Source organism: Protopterus annectens, chromosome 1.part0, assembly GCF_019279795.1.
Source record: "Protopterus annectens isolate FY-2018-M chromosome 1.part0, PAN1.0, whole genome shotgun sequence".
NCBI classification, from domain to species: domain Eukaryota; kingdom Metazoa; phylum Chordata; order Ceratodontiformes; family Protopteridae; genus Protopterus; species Protopterus annectens.
The window spans coordinates 448871093-448888476 of NC_056725.1; the positions used below are offsets into that span (position 1 = coordinate 448871093).

Consider the following 17384-nt stretch of genomic DNA (forward strand, 5'->3'; position numbering starts at 1 on the left):
CTCGACTGAGATGGATAGGATAAGTCAATGGTAGTTCCAACAGGGACCAATGAACTGCTAGAGTCCACTGAAGAATCCGCATGTGTAACCGAGCACATGGAAGAAGAGTCATGGTCGCCACCATCGAGCCTAGGGCCCTCAACACGAGTTCTGCTGCTGGAAGATGAGAACGGTAGATCAGGAAGACATGCACCCTCAGGTTTTGTACTCTCTCTGAGGTCAGGAATATGTTGCACTGAAGAGTATCTATCCTGGCACCAATGTAGTCTATCACCTGTACAGGATCTAGGAGAGATTTGGGTGTGTTGATTGTGATGCCCACACTCAGGGCACGTGTCAGGAAGTAATACCTGGTTTGGGAAAGTAGATGCCTGGTGGGAGCAGTGAGGAGCCAATCATCCAGGTACGGATAGACCTGAATCCCCTGAAGCCTCAGGTGAGCTGCTACAACCACAATCACTTTGGTAAACACCCTGAGGGCTGTAGTGAGACCAAAGGGTAGGGCTCAAAAGTGATAATGATTGACTCCTAGCCAGAAGTAGAGGAACCTCCTATTGCTTCTGTGCATTTTTATATGATAGTATGCATCCTGGAGATCTAATGAGCACATCCAGTCGCTCTCTTGCAGGTACGGCATGATGGACTGTAGCGTGACCATCCAGAACTTCTTTGGCAACAGATAGGTTCAGGGTAGAGAGGTCCAGAATGGGCCTTAAGTCCCCTGTTTTCTTTTGCACCAAAAAAAACCTGGAGTAGAAGCCCGATCCGGACTGATCTGGGGGGACGGTTTTGATGGTTTGTTTTACTAGCAGCTTGGAAATTTCCTGTGCTGCTGCCTCCCTTTGCGTGGGTGGAATGTTCGGGAGGTGTCTGGGAGAATCCATGAGGGGGATAGAGTATCCTCTGGACATGATTTGAAGCACCCAGCGGTTCATTGTTATGGACTCCCATGCCACTGGGTGCAAGGACAATCGTTCCCCGACTGCCTCCAGAGTACAGCAGTCAGGCAGCCCTTCAGGGTTGCTGCCTGGGTCTGTCCGAGAAAGGTTATCGACACCAGATGTTCCGTGGACCCCCTCTGCCTCTGGGCCAGCGTCCATTCTGCTCCCCTCTGCCTCTGGGGGAAGAAGAGCCCTGAGTATCCTGGGAATACTGAGACTTCCGGAACCACATCTTCTTTTGCCCTCTCTGGTTCAGAGAAAAGGACCTTTGAGGGTTAGAGAAGTATATCCCGATGGCAGACAGTGTCTTCCCGTCCTTCTCATTCTGGACTAATGTCTTCTTGATGGTCTTACCGAAGAGTGTAGAGCCATCATAAAGGGCATTGGTAAACGACGCCTTAAAGGGTTCGGAAAATTGACATAACCTGAGCCATGTGTTACGCCTCATGGACACGCCAGATCCAGCCGCCCTAGCCGCTCCTTCCGTAGCATGGGAGAGGAGTCGCATGGAAGTATTAGATACGGCTTTTAGAGTGGCCATCCTCGCGGAGAACGAAGCCTTGTCCACCAGCAACATGGACTTGGGGGGAGACTCCTCCAGCTCCTTTACCAGGTCGCGTTGGAGTCTAATGACATGGGCCAAGTAATTCAGCGCCCTGATCGAAAAGGTGGCTGAAGCATACACCCCGCTTCCCTAGACGGTCTATCATCCATGACTCCCGGTCAGGAAGGTGGACAGAGGAACTCTCCTGAGCAAGTTCCTTCTTAGTGGCTGCTGCTACCACCATGGCGTCCACAGGGGAGCTCTTATTCCAGGATGGCCTATCAATGGGGGGGGGGCTTAAAAATGTTATTGGGTCGCTTGGGGATAGGCTCCATGGTGTCCGGTTCCTTCCATGCCCACGAGGTGACCAAATCCACCAAAGGATCCACGGGAGGGGACAACCAGGAAGTAGACGGGCCCATGCCGAAAGCCTCCAGGAACACAGACTCATCAGAAGAAGGTTTGGGAGCAGACCAATCTCCCCGCTGGCGCAGGATCTCCATGAGGACTCCAAAGGAGACATCCTTGGGAGGTGATCTTAGGGAACACGCTCCATCATCTAAATCCATTCCTCGGTGAGGGACTTGGGGGGAGTCCAAGTGCCTCCTCTTGCAAGTATGCTTGGGAGCACATCTCCGGTGGGGCTCTCTGGGGAGGAGGGGGTGCTTGCAAGCCATTTGTTCCTCAGGGGGAACCGTCTGGGGCTCTGAGCATGGGCTGTCCCTCTGGTAAGACAATGGGGACCGTAGACAGAGCCGAGGGGGTCTGGAAGGAGTCTGAGGGGGCGATCAGGGGTCTCGATCCAATGGAGAGGACCCTTTCTACTACATCGAATGCCGAAGGAGAGCGAACCTCCTGGGAAGCTAATAAGGAGGCCGGTCTCCCCAGATCAGACTTAAGTATCGGAGCCGGGCCCGAGGTGGACGGAACTCCAAGGGAGGGGACTTGGCCCGACAAAGCCGGAGCCGATGGAAAAGGTTCCACTCCCTCAGATCCGACACCCAAGCTCCAGCTCCGAGAGCAGCTCGTATCCAAGCTGGTTGGATCCAAAACGCTCCAGGCAGCTGTCGGCGTTGAGGAAACAAGTACAGTTGGTGCTGACTCACTGACCAAAGCCAACCTCGGATCCAAGTACTCCAAGGCCGAAGGTCGGATCGGAGAAGGAGAAATGGGTTGAAAGAAAGGAAGCAAGCTCCCCCTCCAGAGGGAGGGGGGGGGCTGACAAGACCCCAATCTGGATCTGTGTACGGATAAAGTGCCTCATCATCTTTTCCAGATCCATATCTGACAAGGAACGGGTTGACCGTGATGAGGCCACGAACTCCGACCTGGCAGGTCAGGGTACTGAGGCCCGAGAGACTGGAAGTGACTTCTTTGGCTCCAGGGAGAACCTCAGAGATCAGAGCTGAAGGGAGTCACGGATCCGTGGGATTTTCCTAGGTGAAGCGAGGTCCGGGGACCTCTTCCTCGTTTCCCCCATCTTCGACTCTCTCGCCCTTTCTCTACCGCTCTTCTGCACTGATACCACAGGCTTAGATACAGGAGTTTGAGCCCCAGCCTGGGAGGGAGGAGAAGGCAGTGGAAGAGGCAGTCACAGCAGCCGCTGTGACTGAAGCCGAAGATGAGGAAAGAGAGTCGGTAGGAGGAAGAAGACCTTTGAGGGCCAACTTGGCCTTCCTATCCTTTAAGGTGCGTAGGTTGAAGCCCGCACAAATGTTGTAATCCACACTAAGGTGGGCCACTCCCAAGCACAACACACACAGAGTGTGGCCATCTGCTGGGGAGACCTTATGGCCACACTCTGTGCAGCGCTTAAAGACAAGCTTTTCTAAAGAGAAAGAGAGCCTTGAAAAAGTCAGGCAAATACTTTCTAAAAAATCACTCACTCACACACACACACACACACACACACACACACACACACACACACACACACACACACACACACACACACACACACACTCACCAAGCTAGTCTATAGAACAACACTGAGGGGGGGGGGCACCACAGAACAATCTACTCTAACCTTTTAGCTAACAACACTAACACTCGATGCCAAAGCGATGAAAGGGTTGAAGGGGTACCTATGCTAACCTAATCTGACGAAAAAAGGAAAATTTTTTACTCACAGAAAGTTAAATAACCCACTGCTAGCTGGAGCTCAGAAGACATGATGTATAAGCAAATCGCGGCAAACGAGATCTGGGGATGGAAGGCAGTGGAGGTGTATTATGGGTAAGGGGAGGAGTCTAGAGCTCGGAGCTGATGCTAGCAATAGTTGCTGGCTTGGATCCGATACGGATCCGTATTCCCACAGGTTGAAGACCAAATGAAGTAAACTACTTTAGATCAAACTCTCCCAACCATGACTTTACAATCACCTCATCCAATCACACCTTAATTAAACCCACCTCAGAAACCAAGCTACCAGGTATCATTCTAGATAAGTTAAAATTTGACAAACATATATCTCATGCCATCAAAAAGGTCAAGATTAAATTAGGTTCCCTTTACAGAATAAAACCTTTATTAACAAACTCTTCCAGACAAGCTATTGCAAGGACCCACCTACTATCCACTTTACTCTACGCCTCCCCTATATTTACTAACCTCAAAGAATCAGACGTAAGCAAACTTGAATCATGTAACATAAGAAAGCCAGATTTGCTGCTAACCTACCCCACAGAACCCATCATTGTCTTGCTCTGATACAACTCAAATGGCTAGAGTTTCCCAATCTACTAATCCTGAACCAACTTACCATATCCCATTCCACAGTTTACCTACCTGACAAATGTCCATCCCTACAGGACCTAGTGCAAACCCACCTCAATAGCAGGATTCTACGATCCTCAAAAAAATTTCTACTCAAAGTTACAAAATCCAACAACAGCTTTGGAGACTCACTATATTCTAATTATGTAACTAAATCAGGGAACTCCACCCCCTACAGAACATGCTAAACACAGCAAACCTAAAGTACTTCAAAAAAACTGCTAAAGTCCCACCTAACTGACTACTGGTTATGCTCCTGCTTCTCACCAGGCTGAACCCATTTCTCCCCTCCTCACCTTCTCTCTTCCTATTCTCCACTTTCACCATATCTCTATGCTTACTGAATACCTTACTTACTCCCATCCTCACCCTCTCTCTCCCTACTCTTCATTTTTAATATATCTCTATTTGCTTACTGATCCCATGTGATTATAACAACATTAAGCATAACAATTTACCATACCAAACAGGTATATCTGAGACACTATACCATTGTATATTAAGTTGTTGCATCTCTGAGACACTACTCCACTGAATGATTTCTTGATACGAAGTGTAACTGTCAAAATGTGTGTTACTAAGTGATCCTGTTAGCTTTATTACTAACCTGAACTGTGATAATATGTGATTATGTAACTTATTACTATCATTTTTCTGTTTCACTATTGTTTAAAATACTGACTGTTATGTTATTATGTGGAGCTTTTCACCCTGGGGCTCCAATGAAAATGGGCAAATTTGCCCAGTCGGACTTCCCCGGCAGACAAATGTTAAAATAAATAAATATTTTGTACTTCTCATTTACATTTATCTGCACATCTTCTACATTTTTTCTGCTATGCTGATATCTTTACTTTATTATTTGCAATAGTGTATGACAGATCCTGGTCTGTTCTGATACTGTGTTTTATCACGTCTACCTTTCTAAATATTTTTATTGTTCAGTTCTCTCTTCTGTACTCTTCTAACAGTGATACTTCTTGTCTTAACTGCTTTATAGTTGTCTCAGTTCGATACTTCCATGATGGCATTTGCTGTCTTCCCTTCGTTTCCCTTACTGTTCTATATTGTTGTGGTATGACTTTATCTGTTATTAATTATGCTGCACAGTAATATATCCTATTTACTTCTTTTATATCACATGAATTTCTGTTAATAGTCTTCATTGTGTTCATTTCATTTTATCACAATTCTATCATTTCTGGTCACAGTGACTTTCTATAATCTATTTATTTCATTGATTTTAATATATCTATTCATTTCTATTAAATTAAGCAACTCTTCCCTTAGATCATTTTGTTGTAAACTGACGGTACATTCTTTTTTTTCTATTTCCTGTGGCCATTCTACAGAAAGTTCCAGAACATCTTTCTACAACATATTCTCTTCAGCAACATCCTGTGTCATCCATTGCTCTTTCATATGGGAACTCACTGACTTATCACTCCACAGCATTGACTGTGTCAGAGCTGCTACTGTTTCCAGCTCCTTCCCTTGCTGTAAAACTCCCACTGAAGTTTTGTATTGTTTCTTAATGAATGCTCCAGATTATCTTCATGTGGAACGTGATCAGATGCTTCCTGTTTCTCCTTAATTTGGGGACTCATTGCTTCATCATGCTGTGACTTTAAAAGAGTTGGATTTTCTATACTAGGCAATCCTTAACTTCGGTTTCTAATTCTTTAACTTCTCCATTGCTCCCCTTTGTTTTTTTTTGTATTGTGCAATTTTCCGTATTTGGATGCCTTTGCCTATATTCCTCTTTAAATAGCTTTGGAGCTGCTTTTTTGTATTAATTAATTTTGCTTTCCCTTTGCATACATATTGCACTATATTAAATGTCTTTTTTTGTTTCCCATGTTCATATTTCTTCTTCAGATGCCTCCCAGTCCACCCACTTCTCCTTAATCTGGGGACTCATTGTTCCATCATGCTGTGACATAACCCATGTTAGGCTTTCTATACTAAATCCTTCACTCCTCAGGTATTCCATAACTTCATCTTCTATTTGGTTAATGTTTACTTTACGAATCTTCTGTTCTATGTTCCCCCTTTGTGATCTTATCTTTTTTTGTATTGTGAATGTTTCCATATCGGGGTGCCTTTGCCTGTATTTTTCTTCAAATATTAATGGAATTGCTTTTTTGTATTAATCTGGCTTTCTCCTTTGCAAAAATATTACAGCATATCAGATCTCTCTTTCTTTCCCATGTCCATGTTTATTTATATCTTTCAAAAATCTCAAGATTTTATGTTTGCACTTCTTCAGTCACTTCTTTTTTCAAACAGCCCAAAGTTGCTTGATCTATATAACATTTTTCATGGATTTGTTGTATTAATGAACACAAATTTTCATTTGAAACTTTTGATAATTTTCTTGTGATAGTATTTTTCTTTTGTCTATTTCTCTTTCAATCTTTTTTGATTATCTTCTATCTGGCAATTCTGGGCTTCTTTAATAATACTAACAATACGTAAAGTACAGTTTTGTACCTACCATAAATGTAGATGTCCGAACTGGATAGCATCTGCAGTCATAACAAGTGGGTTGTCCTGTCGTCAGGCAGCCCTTCAGTCGGCCGGATTCCAAAGTCCGGGTCCGGCTTCGGCTGATGTCGCACTCCACCCGACGTCATCTCTGTTGGTCTTCGGGTATAAAGGCATCAGCCGACGCCATTTTCCTCAGTGTTTCTTGCCCCAGATGCCAGTAGCCCTCTTGCAGGCTAAAATTTGGATAGATGCCAATGTTTCCAAATAGACAGAGGTAAACACAACAATAAGCATGTATGTACATATATACAAACAAATACACCATAAAAGACTCCCCCCCAACAGCTAGCTATTAGAAGGGTAAACACCCTAGGAGTACCACAGAGGGGAAGGTGGGAGGGTAATCCTGACTGCAGATGCTATCCAGTTCGGACATCTACATTTATGGTAGGTACAAAACTGTACTATGTCCTTCATGGATGCATCTGCAGTCATAACAAGTGGGTAGAATACCATAGCCAACTAGGGGAGGAGGATAAAAGTAGATTATGGTGTGTTTAGGATCCCTTGCAGTACAGCAGTGGCAAACCCTGCTCGGGATCTGGAATATAGAGGCAAATTATAATGCTTGGCAAATGTATGCACGGAGGTCCAAGTAGCCGCCTCAATAATGTCTTTGGTTGCCACTCCTCGTAAGAAGGCTGTGGTAGTGGCTGTTGCCCTTGTAGAATGAGGTCTTATGTTCTGTGGAATTGGTTTTCCATGGAAGGAGTAACAGAATCGTATGCAATTTCCTATCCATTTGGAGATTGTCTGTTTGGAAATAGCTTTTCCTTCCCTTCCTGTTGCATAGGCTACAAAAGTTGGTCAGTCTTTCTGCTATTTTTGTTCTGTCCAAGTAGTAGCGTAGCTGTCTATGTACATCCAAGGTATGCAGTATTCTTTCCCTCTGTTTTGTGGGTTGGGAAAGAAGGTAGGTAGGTGGATTGCCTGGTTTAAAGACACTCTGGATACCACCTTGGGCATAAATGTAGGATTAGTCCTCATGGACACTCTATCTTGGTGGAAGATTAGGAAGGGTTGCACTGCCATTAAGGCCTGTAGTTCTGAAACCCTCCTTGCTGAAGTAATTGCCAGTAGGAAAGCAGTTTTCCATGACAGGTGTTGTAGGTCTGCTGTTGCTGCTGGTTCAAAGGGTGAAAGTGTCAACTTTTCTAGCACAAAGTTTAAATCCCAAGCTGGTAATGGTGGTTTCCTTGGAGGTTTTACATTCTTGATTCCTCTGAGGAACTGCCTGAGCAAAGGGTGCGAAAAAACAGGTGGATCAAAGCTGTATTCTGCTGAAATAGCTGATGCATGTATCTTGATGGAGGAGTAGGACAGGCCTGAATGAAGAAGTTCGGCCAGATACTCCAGAATGTTAGGCATATCTATGTTTGACACATCTTTTCCTCTTTCCGTACTCCAGATGACAAACCTTTTCCATTTTCCAGCATAGTTCCTTCTTGTTGAAGGTCTGCGTGCTTCAAGAATAATGTCTTTAACTCTTTGGGAAAGTTCTGGATTAGCTGCTGTTATGTGATGTTCCATGCAGTCAGTTGCAAGGTTTTTAGGTTTGGATGTATGATGCTGTAGTGGTTCTGCGTTAACATCAAAGGCATCAGGGGAATTGTCCACATATTGTTCCGAGACATGCTCCTCAGTAGTGGATACCAGTGTTGTCTTGGCCAGTTTGGAGCTATCAGGATTATCCTTGGACGTTCTTCCTTGATTTTCAGTAGTACCTTGTGTATCAAAGGAAGAGGTGGGAATGCATATGCTGTTAGGCCTTTCCAGTTGAAGGAGAGCGAATCCACTTTCCATGCTAATGGGTGGAATGTCCTTGTGCAGAATTTTTGAGCTGGTGATTGAGAGGTGATGCGAATAGGTCTATCTGTGGCATTCCCCATTTCTTTGAGATGGTCTTGAAGATGTCCGGGTGAAGCTTCCATTCGTGGGCATCCGAAGTGGTTCTGCTTAATATGTCTGCTAGAGTATTGTCTTTCCCTGGTACAAATATTGCCTGTAACTGGATGTTGTAGCTGAGTGCCAGGGTCCACAGCTCCAAGGTCATTCTGCATAGGGGTATGAATGAGTGCCTCCCTGTTTGTTGATGTACCACATGACTGTGGTGTTGTCTGTCCTTATCATCAACTGGCCCTCTTTGAGAAATGGTTTGAACTTTTGGATTGCCAGTTTTACTGCCAGCATTTCTTTTAGGTTGATGTGCAGTTGAAGTTGATCCTGTGTCCATAATCCTTGCACGCATTTGTCCAGCATGTGGGCCCCCCATCCTAGGTCTGAAGCGTCTGTTGTGATGGTCTGGCTTGCTTGACATCTGCGAAAGGGTAGGCCTGGGTTTGACTGGCATGCCTGAGCCCACCATAGGAACTCCTGTTTTAAGCATGGAATTAGTGGGATTTCTGTTTCTAGACTGTGTCTGTGTTGGGACCATAAATTCTTTAGGTACCACTGTAGTTTTCTCATATGTAGTCTGGCAAATGGAACCAAGATTATGCATGATGCCATGAAGCCCAAGGCCTGCAGTACTTTTCTTGCTGTTAACTTGTTCAGTTTTGTTAGTGCCAAGAAGTAAAGAGGAAGTTCTTTTGTTTTTCTGTAGTCAGGAATGCCATTTGTTTTACTGTGTCCAATTCAGCCCAAGAATGTCCTTGTTTGGGATGGTATCAGCCTTGACTTTTGTAAATTGACTGTGTATCCCAGTGCTTGTAGCAAGTAAATGACCCTTTGTAAATCTGTTGTCAGCTTGCTTTTGTTGTCCCCTTGTAGCAGGCAGTCGTCCAGGTATGGGTAAATTTGAATTCCCTGAAGTCTGCAATGGGCGATTACTGATGCCAGGCATTTTGTGAATACTCTGGGCAGTAGATAAGCCAAAGGGCAATGCTGAGAATTGATAGTGCTCTGATCCTGCAAGAAATCTGAGGTATCTTCTGCAGATTGGTCGAATGGGGACGTGCAGGTATGCCTCCTTGAGATCTAGAGTTACCAGCCAAGACTCCTTGCCCAGCATGGGAAGAAGTTGCTGTAGGGTCAGCATTTTGAATTTTGGGACAATGATGTATGTATTTAAGGTGGACAGGTCGAGAATTGGTCTCCAACTTTTTCCTTTCTTGGAACTAGGAATAGTCTGGAATAGAACCCCTTTCCTTGCTCTGCTGTTGGTACTCTTTCCACAGCTCTCATGTTTGCTAACTCCATTATCTGGCGTAGAGCCTCTGTTTTTTGATTTGGAGGTAGATTTGGCATTCCTCTTTGACTGGTAAAGTGTGGAAGTGAAACCGGTAACCTTGATCTATGGTTTGTAAAATCCACTTGTCTTTTGTTATGTAGTGCCAGTTCTTTGAAAATAAGGTTAACTTTCCGCCTAGGGAGCTGCTATTTGTTCCCTGGTAGGCGGATTTAGGGTTAAGTCACTGTGGTTGTGCTGATGTAGTGGCAGTGGCTGTGTCTGTGCCTCTGTTGTTACCTTGCCACTGTCTTCCTCTGTAGGCACCTCCTCTGGATTGGTTTCTGCCTCTGGAACGCCTATTCCTGCCCCTTTGAAATTTTGTGGAGTCAGGAAAGGACCAATTTTTGGCAGGCCAGTTCCTGCTAAACCTTGGGGTTGAACCTGCAAGAAATCTTTAACAGTTTGAACAGATTTTGCCTTTTCTTCCATTTTCTTCATAACCTGCTGGGCAGGTGTACCAAACAAACTTGTCTTGTCCATAGGAGCATCTAGCAACTTAGCTTTAACATGATCCGGTAAAGCTTGTTCCTTTAGCCATGCATGCCTTCTTATCACTGTGCCTGTCATGGCTGATCTAAATGAAGCCTCCAGTGCATCATAGCCACATTTTAAGGAATGGTTGCTAACCTGTTGTATGTTATTTACCATCTCTAATACATATTTCTTATCAAGAGATTCATCAGTGGTTAGTTTTTAGTTAACTGATCAAGCATAAACTCTTGGTATTGTATCATGTGAAACTGACAGTTTAAAGCTCTAGCTGAGAGAGTAGCTGAAGTGTAGACCTTTTACCCCATCTGTCTAATGACCTTGCTTCCCTTTCAGAAGGAATAGGGTTTTTAGCTATGGTCGCTGCTACTGCCTTGGGACCCTGGGATATAGTTTCTGGGTCTGCAAGTGGAGCCTTGTAAAGGTGGTGATGAGTATCTGGCACCCTGTAAAATCTGTCTGGTTTGGCAGGGGCTGGGGTAAAGGATCTGGAGCGGAGCAAACATCATTGAAAGCATCATCCACCACAGAGAGAACAGGAGGTATAGCTAAGGGCCTGTGCTGTGGGAGGTGCAGAAAAGTCCTAAGTCTTTTTCTGGAGTCTGAAAAATCCTGTTGCTGCCATTGGAACTGTTCTCGCATGGCATGCAAGGTTTCCCCAAAGGAGAATTCTTCTGGTGGGGAAGCAGCTGGAATGGATTCTTCAGCATCAGAATCTTCAAAATTGGAGAAGGGAACCTCTGGCTGGTCAGTTATGTCTGATTCATCAGCAGAATCATCAGAGGACACTGGCTCGGGGGGCTCTGCCCTAGGTCTCTTCTCTGGGGGCTGAGAGGCCCTGTCTGGGTGAGATTGAGATCCTCTAATTAAAGAAATTAAATCTTCTGCCAAAGTAAGCATTTGAGAACCAGAAGAGGGCCTGGATGTGGGGGGTTTAACAGGCACTGTTTTAGTAGTCTTGGCTGCTTTAGCCCTGGCGAAGGCCTTAATGGACATGGCTGCTGGAGGCCTAGCAGCACCACGTGCTGGGGTAGAGACATCCAAGGGGATGGTGTCTGATAAGTCAACCACCGTAGTGGGTAAAATTTCTGAGGTCGATTCAAGAGTTGTAGCAGGGGCCTCAGTTGTAGGAATAGGTTCAGCTGTACTTTGTTCAGTTTTCTCGGTTTCGGCCGAAACCGAGACACTCAAGGTTTGCTTGACCATGGTTTCGCCGAAACCGCGGACCGCGAGTGTCGGTCTTTATCTTTGCGTTTTTGGTAGATTGGGTAGTCGGAGGATCCGACGGCATAATGTACGCAAAATTAGAACCGAAAAACTGTTCTGCAAACTCCGACCGATGCCTAAGCGTTCGTCGGTTGAAAGAAGCACAGGCCGAACAGGCTGCTACGTCGTGGGCTGGGCCTAAACAAGGCAGACAGTAAGAGTGGAAATCTTTATGAGGTATTTGTTTCCCACAGTTTAAACAATTGTTAACTTTTTCTGACATCGGCTGAGGCAAGAAAGAGTCCCCAACGGGGTACTTAGCTTTAGAAGTCTTCGAAGTAGTATTCGGTAGAAGTAATCTCTGGATCCGACCGACCGGCACTTGCGAACAGCTTCTGCTTCGGGCGCCACGCGGCAAGAAAGACTGAGGAAAATGGCGTCGGCTGATGCCTTTATACCCGAAGACCAACAGAGATGACGTTGGGTGGAGTGCGACATCAGCCGAAGCTGGACCCGGACTTTGGAATCCGGCCGACTGAAGGGCTGCCTGACGACAGGACAACCCACTTGTTATGACTGCAGATGCATCCATGAAGGACATCTTCTTTCTTATCAATAGTCCATGCTATCATCTTTATGGCTCTTTTCTGCCTGTTACTTTTTGTGGACTACTACTTCCTTCTACAACAGGGGGGACCATACTTCTCCTGAGCCTGGCATAACCTCACTGTAGGACTGTTTCTGTGACTTGAAGGTAGCACACTGCCATTTTTCCAGTCCTAGCACCAGCACGCATATAAGGATTGGGCACTTTTTTATGTTGGGACTTGTGCACCCGTCTTTTTTCATTTTTAACCGACTTCTGTTCATGATATATGCTATATAAAATATAGTCATATCAGTGTCATCTTGGTGAGATTATGTAAAAACAGGATCTACCTTGTGAAAGTACTCAACAAGACTTGGAGATGAATTTAATTCTAGCAATACTATTCTCCTTTGCTTCTTGATTTTATAATCTCACCTTTTGGATTTGGCCTACACGCACATATTAGTGTTTGGAAACCTGGTATTTTATACAGTAGCTTCTTCTCGTCTCCATTTGAACCTATATCACATTTTCAAGACTGTTCATTTCAATGAAAACCCTCAGACAAAAAACTAAATACATTTCAGAACGCCCATCCCATTTTGACATTCAACACGCACATAAAGCTATGTACATTTTCAACAAATGAAGTTTACCATCCAGACAGGAGCAGTTTCCCCCAACTGACATCTGCAACCCAGGCATTACTTAATCTAAAATTAAGGCTATTCAAGTTAAGGTACATGCTGTAGCCAGTACTCCCATTTACACTGACTGCTGTCTCATCTTTTCATTTATCATTGTTCCTCTAGCATATATAAAAACCAGCTTGCAAGCTTTCAGCAAATATTAACTTTTCACCCTAAGAAAAAGTGTGTTGGCTACCTTTAAATAAATAAACAAACTAAACTGTGTACTAAATGCATTAAAGTATTACAGGTGCTGAGGAAGCTACTACATTTATTCACTTTCCACAGCTCCAACCTTTTTCTAACTGAACTACTTGCCATCGTATCTTTAAAATGTCACTTTTGTTTTCACCTAAAAGTGCTCCGAACTCTCAAGATTAATTACTTACTCCTGCAGGCAATCACATCTAGAGTAAAAGCAGTCAACAATGTGAATAAAAAAACGCTAACAACTTAAAACTACATGAAAGAATCTTTGTACATTGTGTTATGAGTATTATTTACAGATTTCTCCTGGAAAACTCCCTTCACCTGCAAATTTCATCTCCCACTGAGATCAAATGCTAATGGAAAAAAAGCCAAGCTAATAACTTTGCAGATGGAAGAGACGTATCACTGTTCATGCCTTCCATCATTTTGTCTCATTTCAGTTAGTGGCTTGGGTGTTTGATAGAGCTGATAAGAGTGGATGGGCATGCCTGTCCTGGGAGGAAAGGACAGGGCAGAACTGGATGTATACTACCACAATTACTTGGGGGAGGGATGGCATTGAACAGGAATGCTATGAAGCAGGCTTTTGGACCAAACCACTGCCTGGCGGCAGCCTCCATTAAAGAATGAGAGTACATGTAAATGCGGGGGGATGTTGCAATGGTTCTCAAAGTAATCCAGGTAGCTTGTCCCCCAAACCAGGGAACGGTTTGGGGTTAGGTCACTCAAATGTCCTCACAGCTAGAATGCTGCCAAGGTCATCATGAACCCTCAAGGCTGCCTAAATGATCGTCCCTCTACATGGCTCTTGCCTCTGTGATTCTGGAGAACTCCCATCGCAATGTTTTAAAAGGACTTGAGTTAAGTTGGGCAGGCCTGATGGTCAGATGGCATGAGAATAAAAATGTATAAAAGAGACAAACAGGCTGGGCTTCAGTTTCTTCAGGGGGTGCCGTCCTACTATCTTAATAGCACCTGCCATCACCATTAAAGGGAGCTAGTGTAAAAGAAAGAAAACTGATTGAGTGGAGGGTCCACACAGAAAAGCTGTATGTCAGGGATCTACAATGCCAGAGATGTAGTGCGAAGAGCAGAATTCAAACCAAGAGTCAGGAGGCCTAAATGATGGCACCCCAAGTGACTGTGTGTACATGACTTGTTCAGGATCTAATGTGATAAAAAATGAATTTTCATAATTAGTCAGTGAGGGAGTGACAACAAAGGCACCTACAGTGAAAGAGAGGTGAGCAGAAGCTCATGGAAGAAATTCATACAATGCCAAAAATAAATAAGCAGGCATCTCAATAGAAGTTGAAACTACAGGTAGAAACTCCCTCCTTCTTTCCTGCAAGTCTGACATTAGCATGGGAAGCCATGGCTTTGGCTGAATGTGAACCCGAACATGGGACTCCTCTAAACTTTATTCCCAAAAGCATATACTGGTTCCTATTCCTAATGATTAACCTCACACGAGTTGGGTGATGTAGTCAGATGATTATACTGATCAGCTCCACAACAAAAGAGGCAACAGATGTGAAGGCAAGATACTCAGAAGTTGCAATGGATTTGGCAGAAAAAAACAAGGCCCTATCTTTATCCCTCTTATTGTTCTACCTTGTGTCCCATATTTTTTGACAAATGATAATTCTCTCTTATTCCTTTAAATGATGCTTCTCCACAGGAAAGCAGGCAGTAAGGAAGATATTGTACTTTGACTGACATGAGTATTAGGTAGATGATTTTAAAAGTGCTGGCACTTGTTAATGTCAGGTATACTATGCACTGTCCAAGAATGTGCTGGCAGTGTCAAACATATCCCTGCTTTTTATATTCTTACCAAGGCATACTGGGACTGCCACTGTACTTTCAGTTTCTGTACTGAAAGCATAGTCTTTCATAAAGAATCTAAAAGGGAGAACTGTTATAAAAATGGGTGCACAGATGATAAACATACCACTATATCCAGAAAAAAGGATGCAGGTTTGGGCTTCTGCAGGTGCCATTCCCACAAATGACAGTGTCAAGGCATTTTGTTAAAGAACAAATACATCATGAAATCACCATGGAAGGTGACATCATCTATTACATACTCTCCAGAAAGCCACTTGAAAATCACAGTTATACATACAATCCTCATGACAGCCAACATACGAGACTTAACAATACAGTAACATGTCATGCATGCAAGTGGTACTCGACTAATGAATTATCAAAATCTGATATTTACAAACACAAAGCAGATGTGATGAAATGTCATACCTGGATTAGTTCAAAGAATTTTGATTTTGGGTCAGAGGATGATGGAGCTACTCGAGCCTGGTCAGGAATCTAAAACAAAGGAAAAATTAATGGGCATGACACATATATGATTTTTATTTTCTCTGCCTTAGCAATCTTTCTCCTATTTAAATGCTGTTTAATTAATTCATGCTACTTGTTAACACAAGGAGCATTAATATTTGTAATAAGACAATTTGCTTTATTCCTACAGCACTGATGCTGCCATTGTTCTTTTAACATGGTTAAATAATGACTGTAAATCAGTTCCAACATGGTACAAATGCTTTTACTGTAACAGATATTCTAACAAGGTTTCAACTGGCAGTGTTATAATACAGATTAAAGCTTGCAAATTGTGTAACCATAATAATAAAGACAATCACTGAACAGGTTACAATTGGTGGAGTGAACAGACCACCAAAGAGAAAGTGCTGATAACCTACTGGAACTCATGCATTTCTTACATATATCACAGGAAATAAACATGGTTAAGCCATGGCGGTGCAGCGGTAGCATTGTCACCTCACAGCAAGAGGCTCTCCCGTTCGATTCTCGGCTGGAACGCCTTCCGTGTGGAGTCTGCATGTCCTCCCCGCGGTCGAGTGGCGTTCAAAAGACATGCGTGACTGGGCATGCCTTCGAAGGTTGGGCATCGGGCTGGCACCTCGGCACAATAAAATTCTACTGCCAATCATTAGCGGACCAGAGTTCCGCTGTGGCTACCCCTAACCGGGAAAATCCAAAAGAAAATCATCATCATCATCACAGAAAATAAACATGATAATAGCTGGGGAGTTCAATTTACCAGAAACAGGTGGAAATAATATTGGTTCTACAACACTAGTAAGGAAATGATTTAAAGTATAAGTAAAGGAACAATTACTGTTGCAGAATGTAAGCAAAACCAACAAAGAAAACAGTAAACTCGTCATTGTTTGTGCTCCTAAGAAGATGATAGTTACTTCATATTACGTTTTACCACATTTGAAGTGCAATAATCATGGGGTGATAAAAGTTAAATTACTACTAGATAATTCTGCCAAACTGAAAACTAAATCAGTTCACAAAAGACTGATAACAGGCTACATGAAAGCTAAATAATCAGTGTACAATTAACTGAAGTGATAGCATTCAAAGGGAAGATAACAGAAAGGAATGTGGCAAGTTCTGAAAGGGAAATTATTTGCATGCAAAAAATAAAAAAAAGTTTAACATCAGGATCCAGGCACGCAATATTAATAGGATATTTTTCTAGAAGAACAAAATAACGTACATGAGAAATAAAAATACAAGAAACTGAAATGAAGATAAACTATAACTTTGAAAACTGAAACTAATAAACTGGACAGAAACTAAACATTGTGAGAGACAAGATAAAAAATTGAGGAAATTTTATATAAAAATATTGAGCATAATAAGAAACCATTTTATAGATATGTATTATGTGGTAAATATAAAGATGTACCGATAGATACACTTCTAATTCTAAGTTTATTCTTAAACAACAGTTTGTAAAACAGTTTGACTCCACAAAGGGGGAAGGCAATCTGAAATAGTAGCATCCGGTAACTTCAGTTAATGAAATAAAATTAGACTATGTTGAAAAAGTACTAAGCAAACTGTACATTAGCAGAACACAGGAAGGATGTGAAATTAGTAAAAATTACTTGAGGACACTTCAGAGTAAACTTACAGTACCATTACATCTGCTATTCATTAGGTCATTTAAGTACAGAGAGATTCCTTAAGTTTGCAGACATGCAAGAAACAACGGGAATATATATGTATGAATGAAAGTATGAAATGAAACTTAGAAAATACAGGATTCTTGCATGGAAGTGTTTGCAAAGGAATTTTTATACCCAAGCAGACTTCAAAGAAT

At 43.2% G+C, this 17384-nt stretch overlaps 1 protein-coding gene across 1 annotated transcript in view; it reads right to left on the minus strand.

Annotated features, from left to right (window-relative positions):
• CMTR1 (cap methyltransferase 1) overlaps positions 1-17384 on the minus strand; it is a 2799821-nt gene that overhangs the window by 776611 nt on the left and 2005826 nt on the right. The window contains exon 16 of the mRNA XM_044060367.1: positions 15482-15550. Within this exon, the coding sequence (XP_043916302.1) occupies positions 15482-15550 (69 nt within the window). The remainder of the gene's footprint in view (positions 1-15481; positions 15551-17384) is intronic.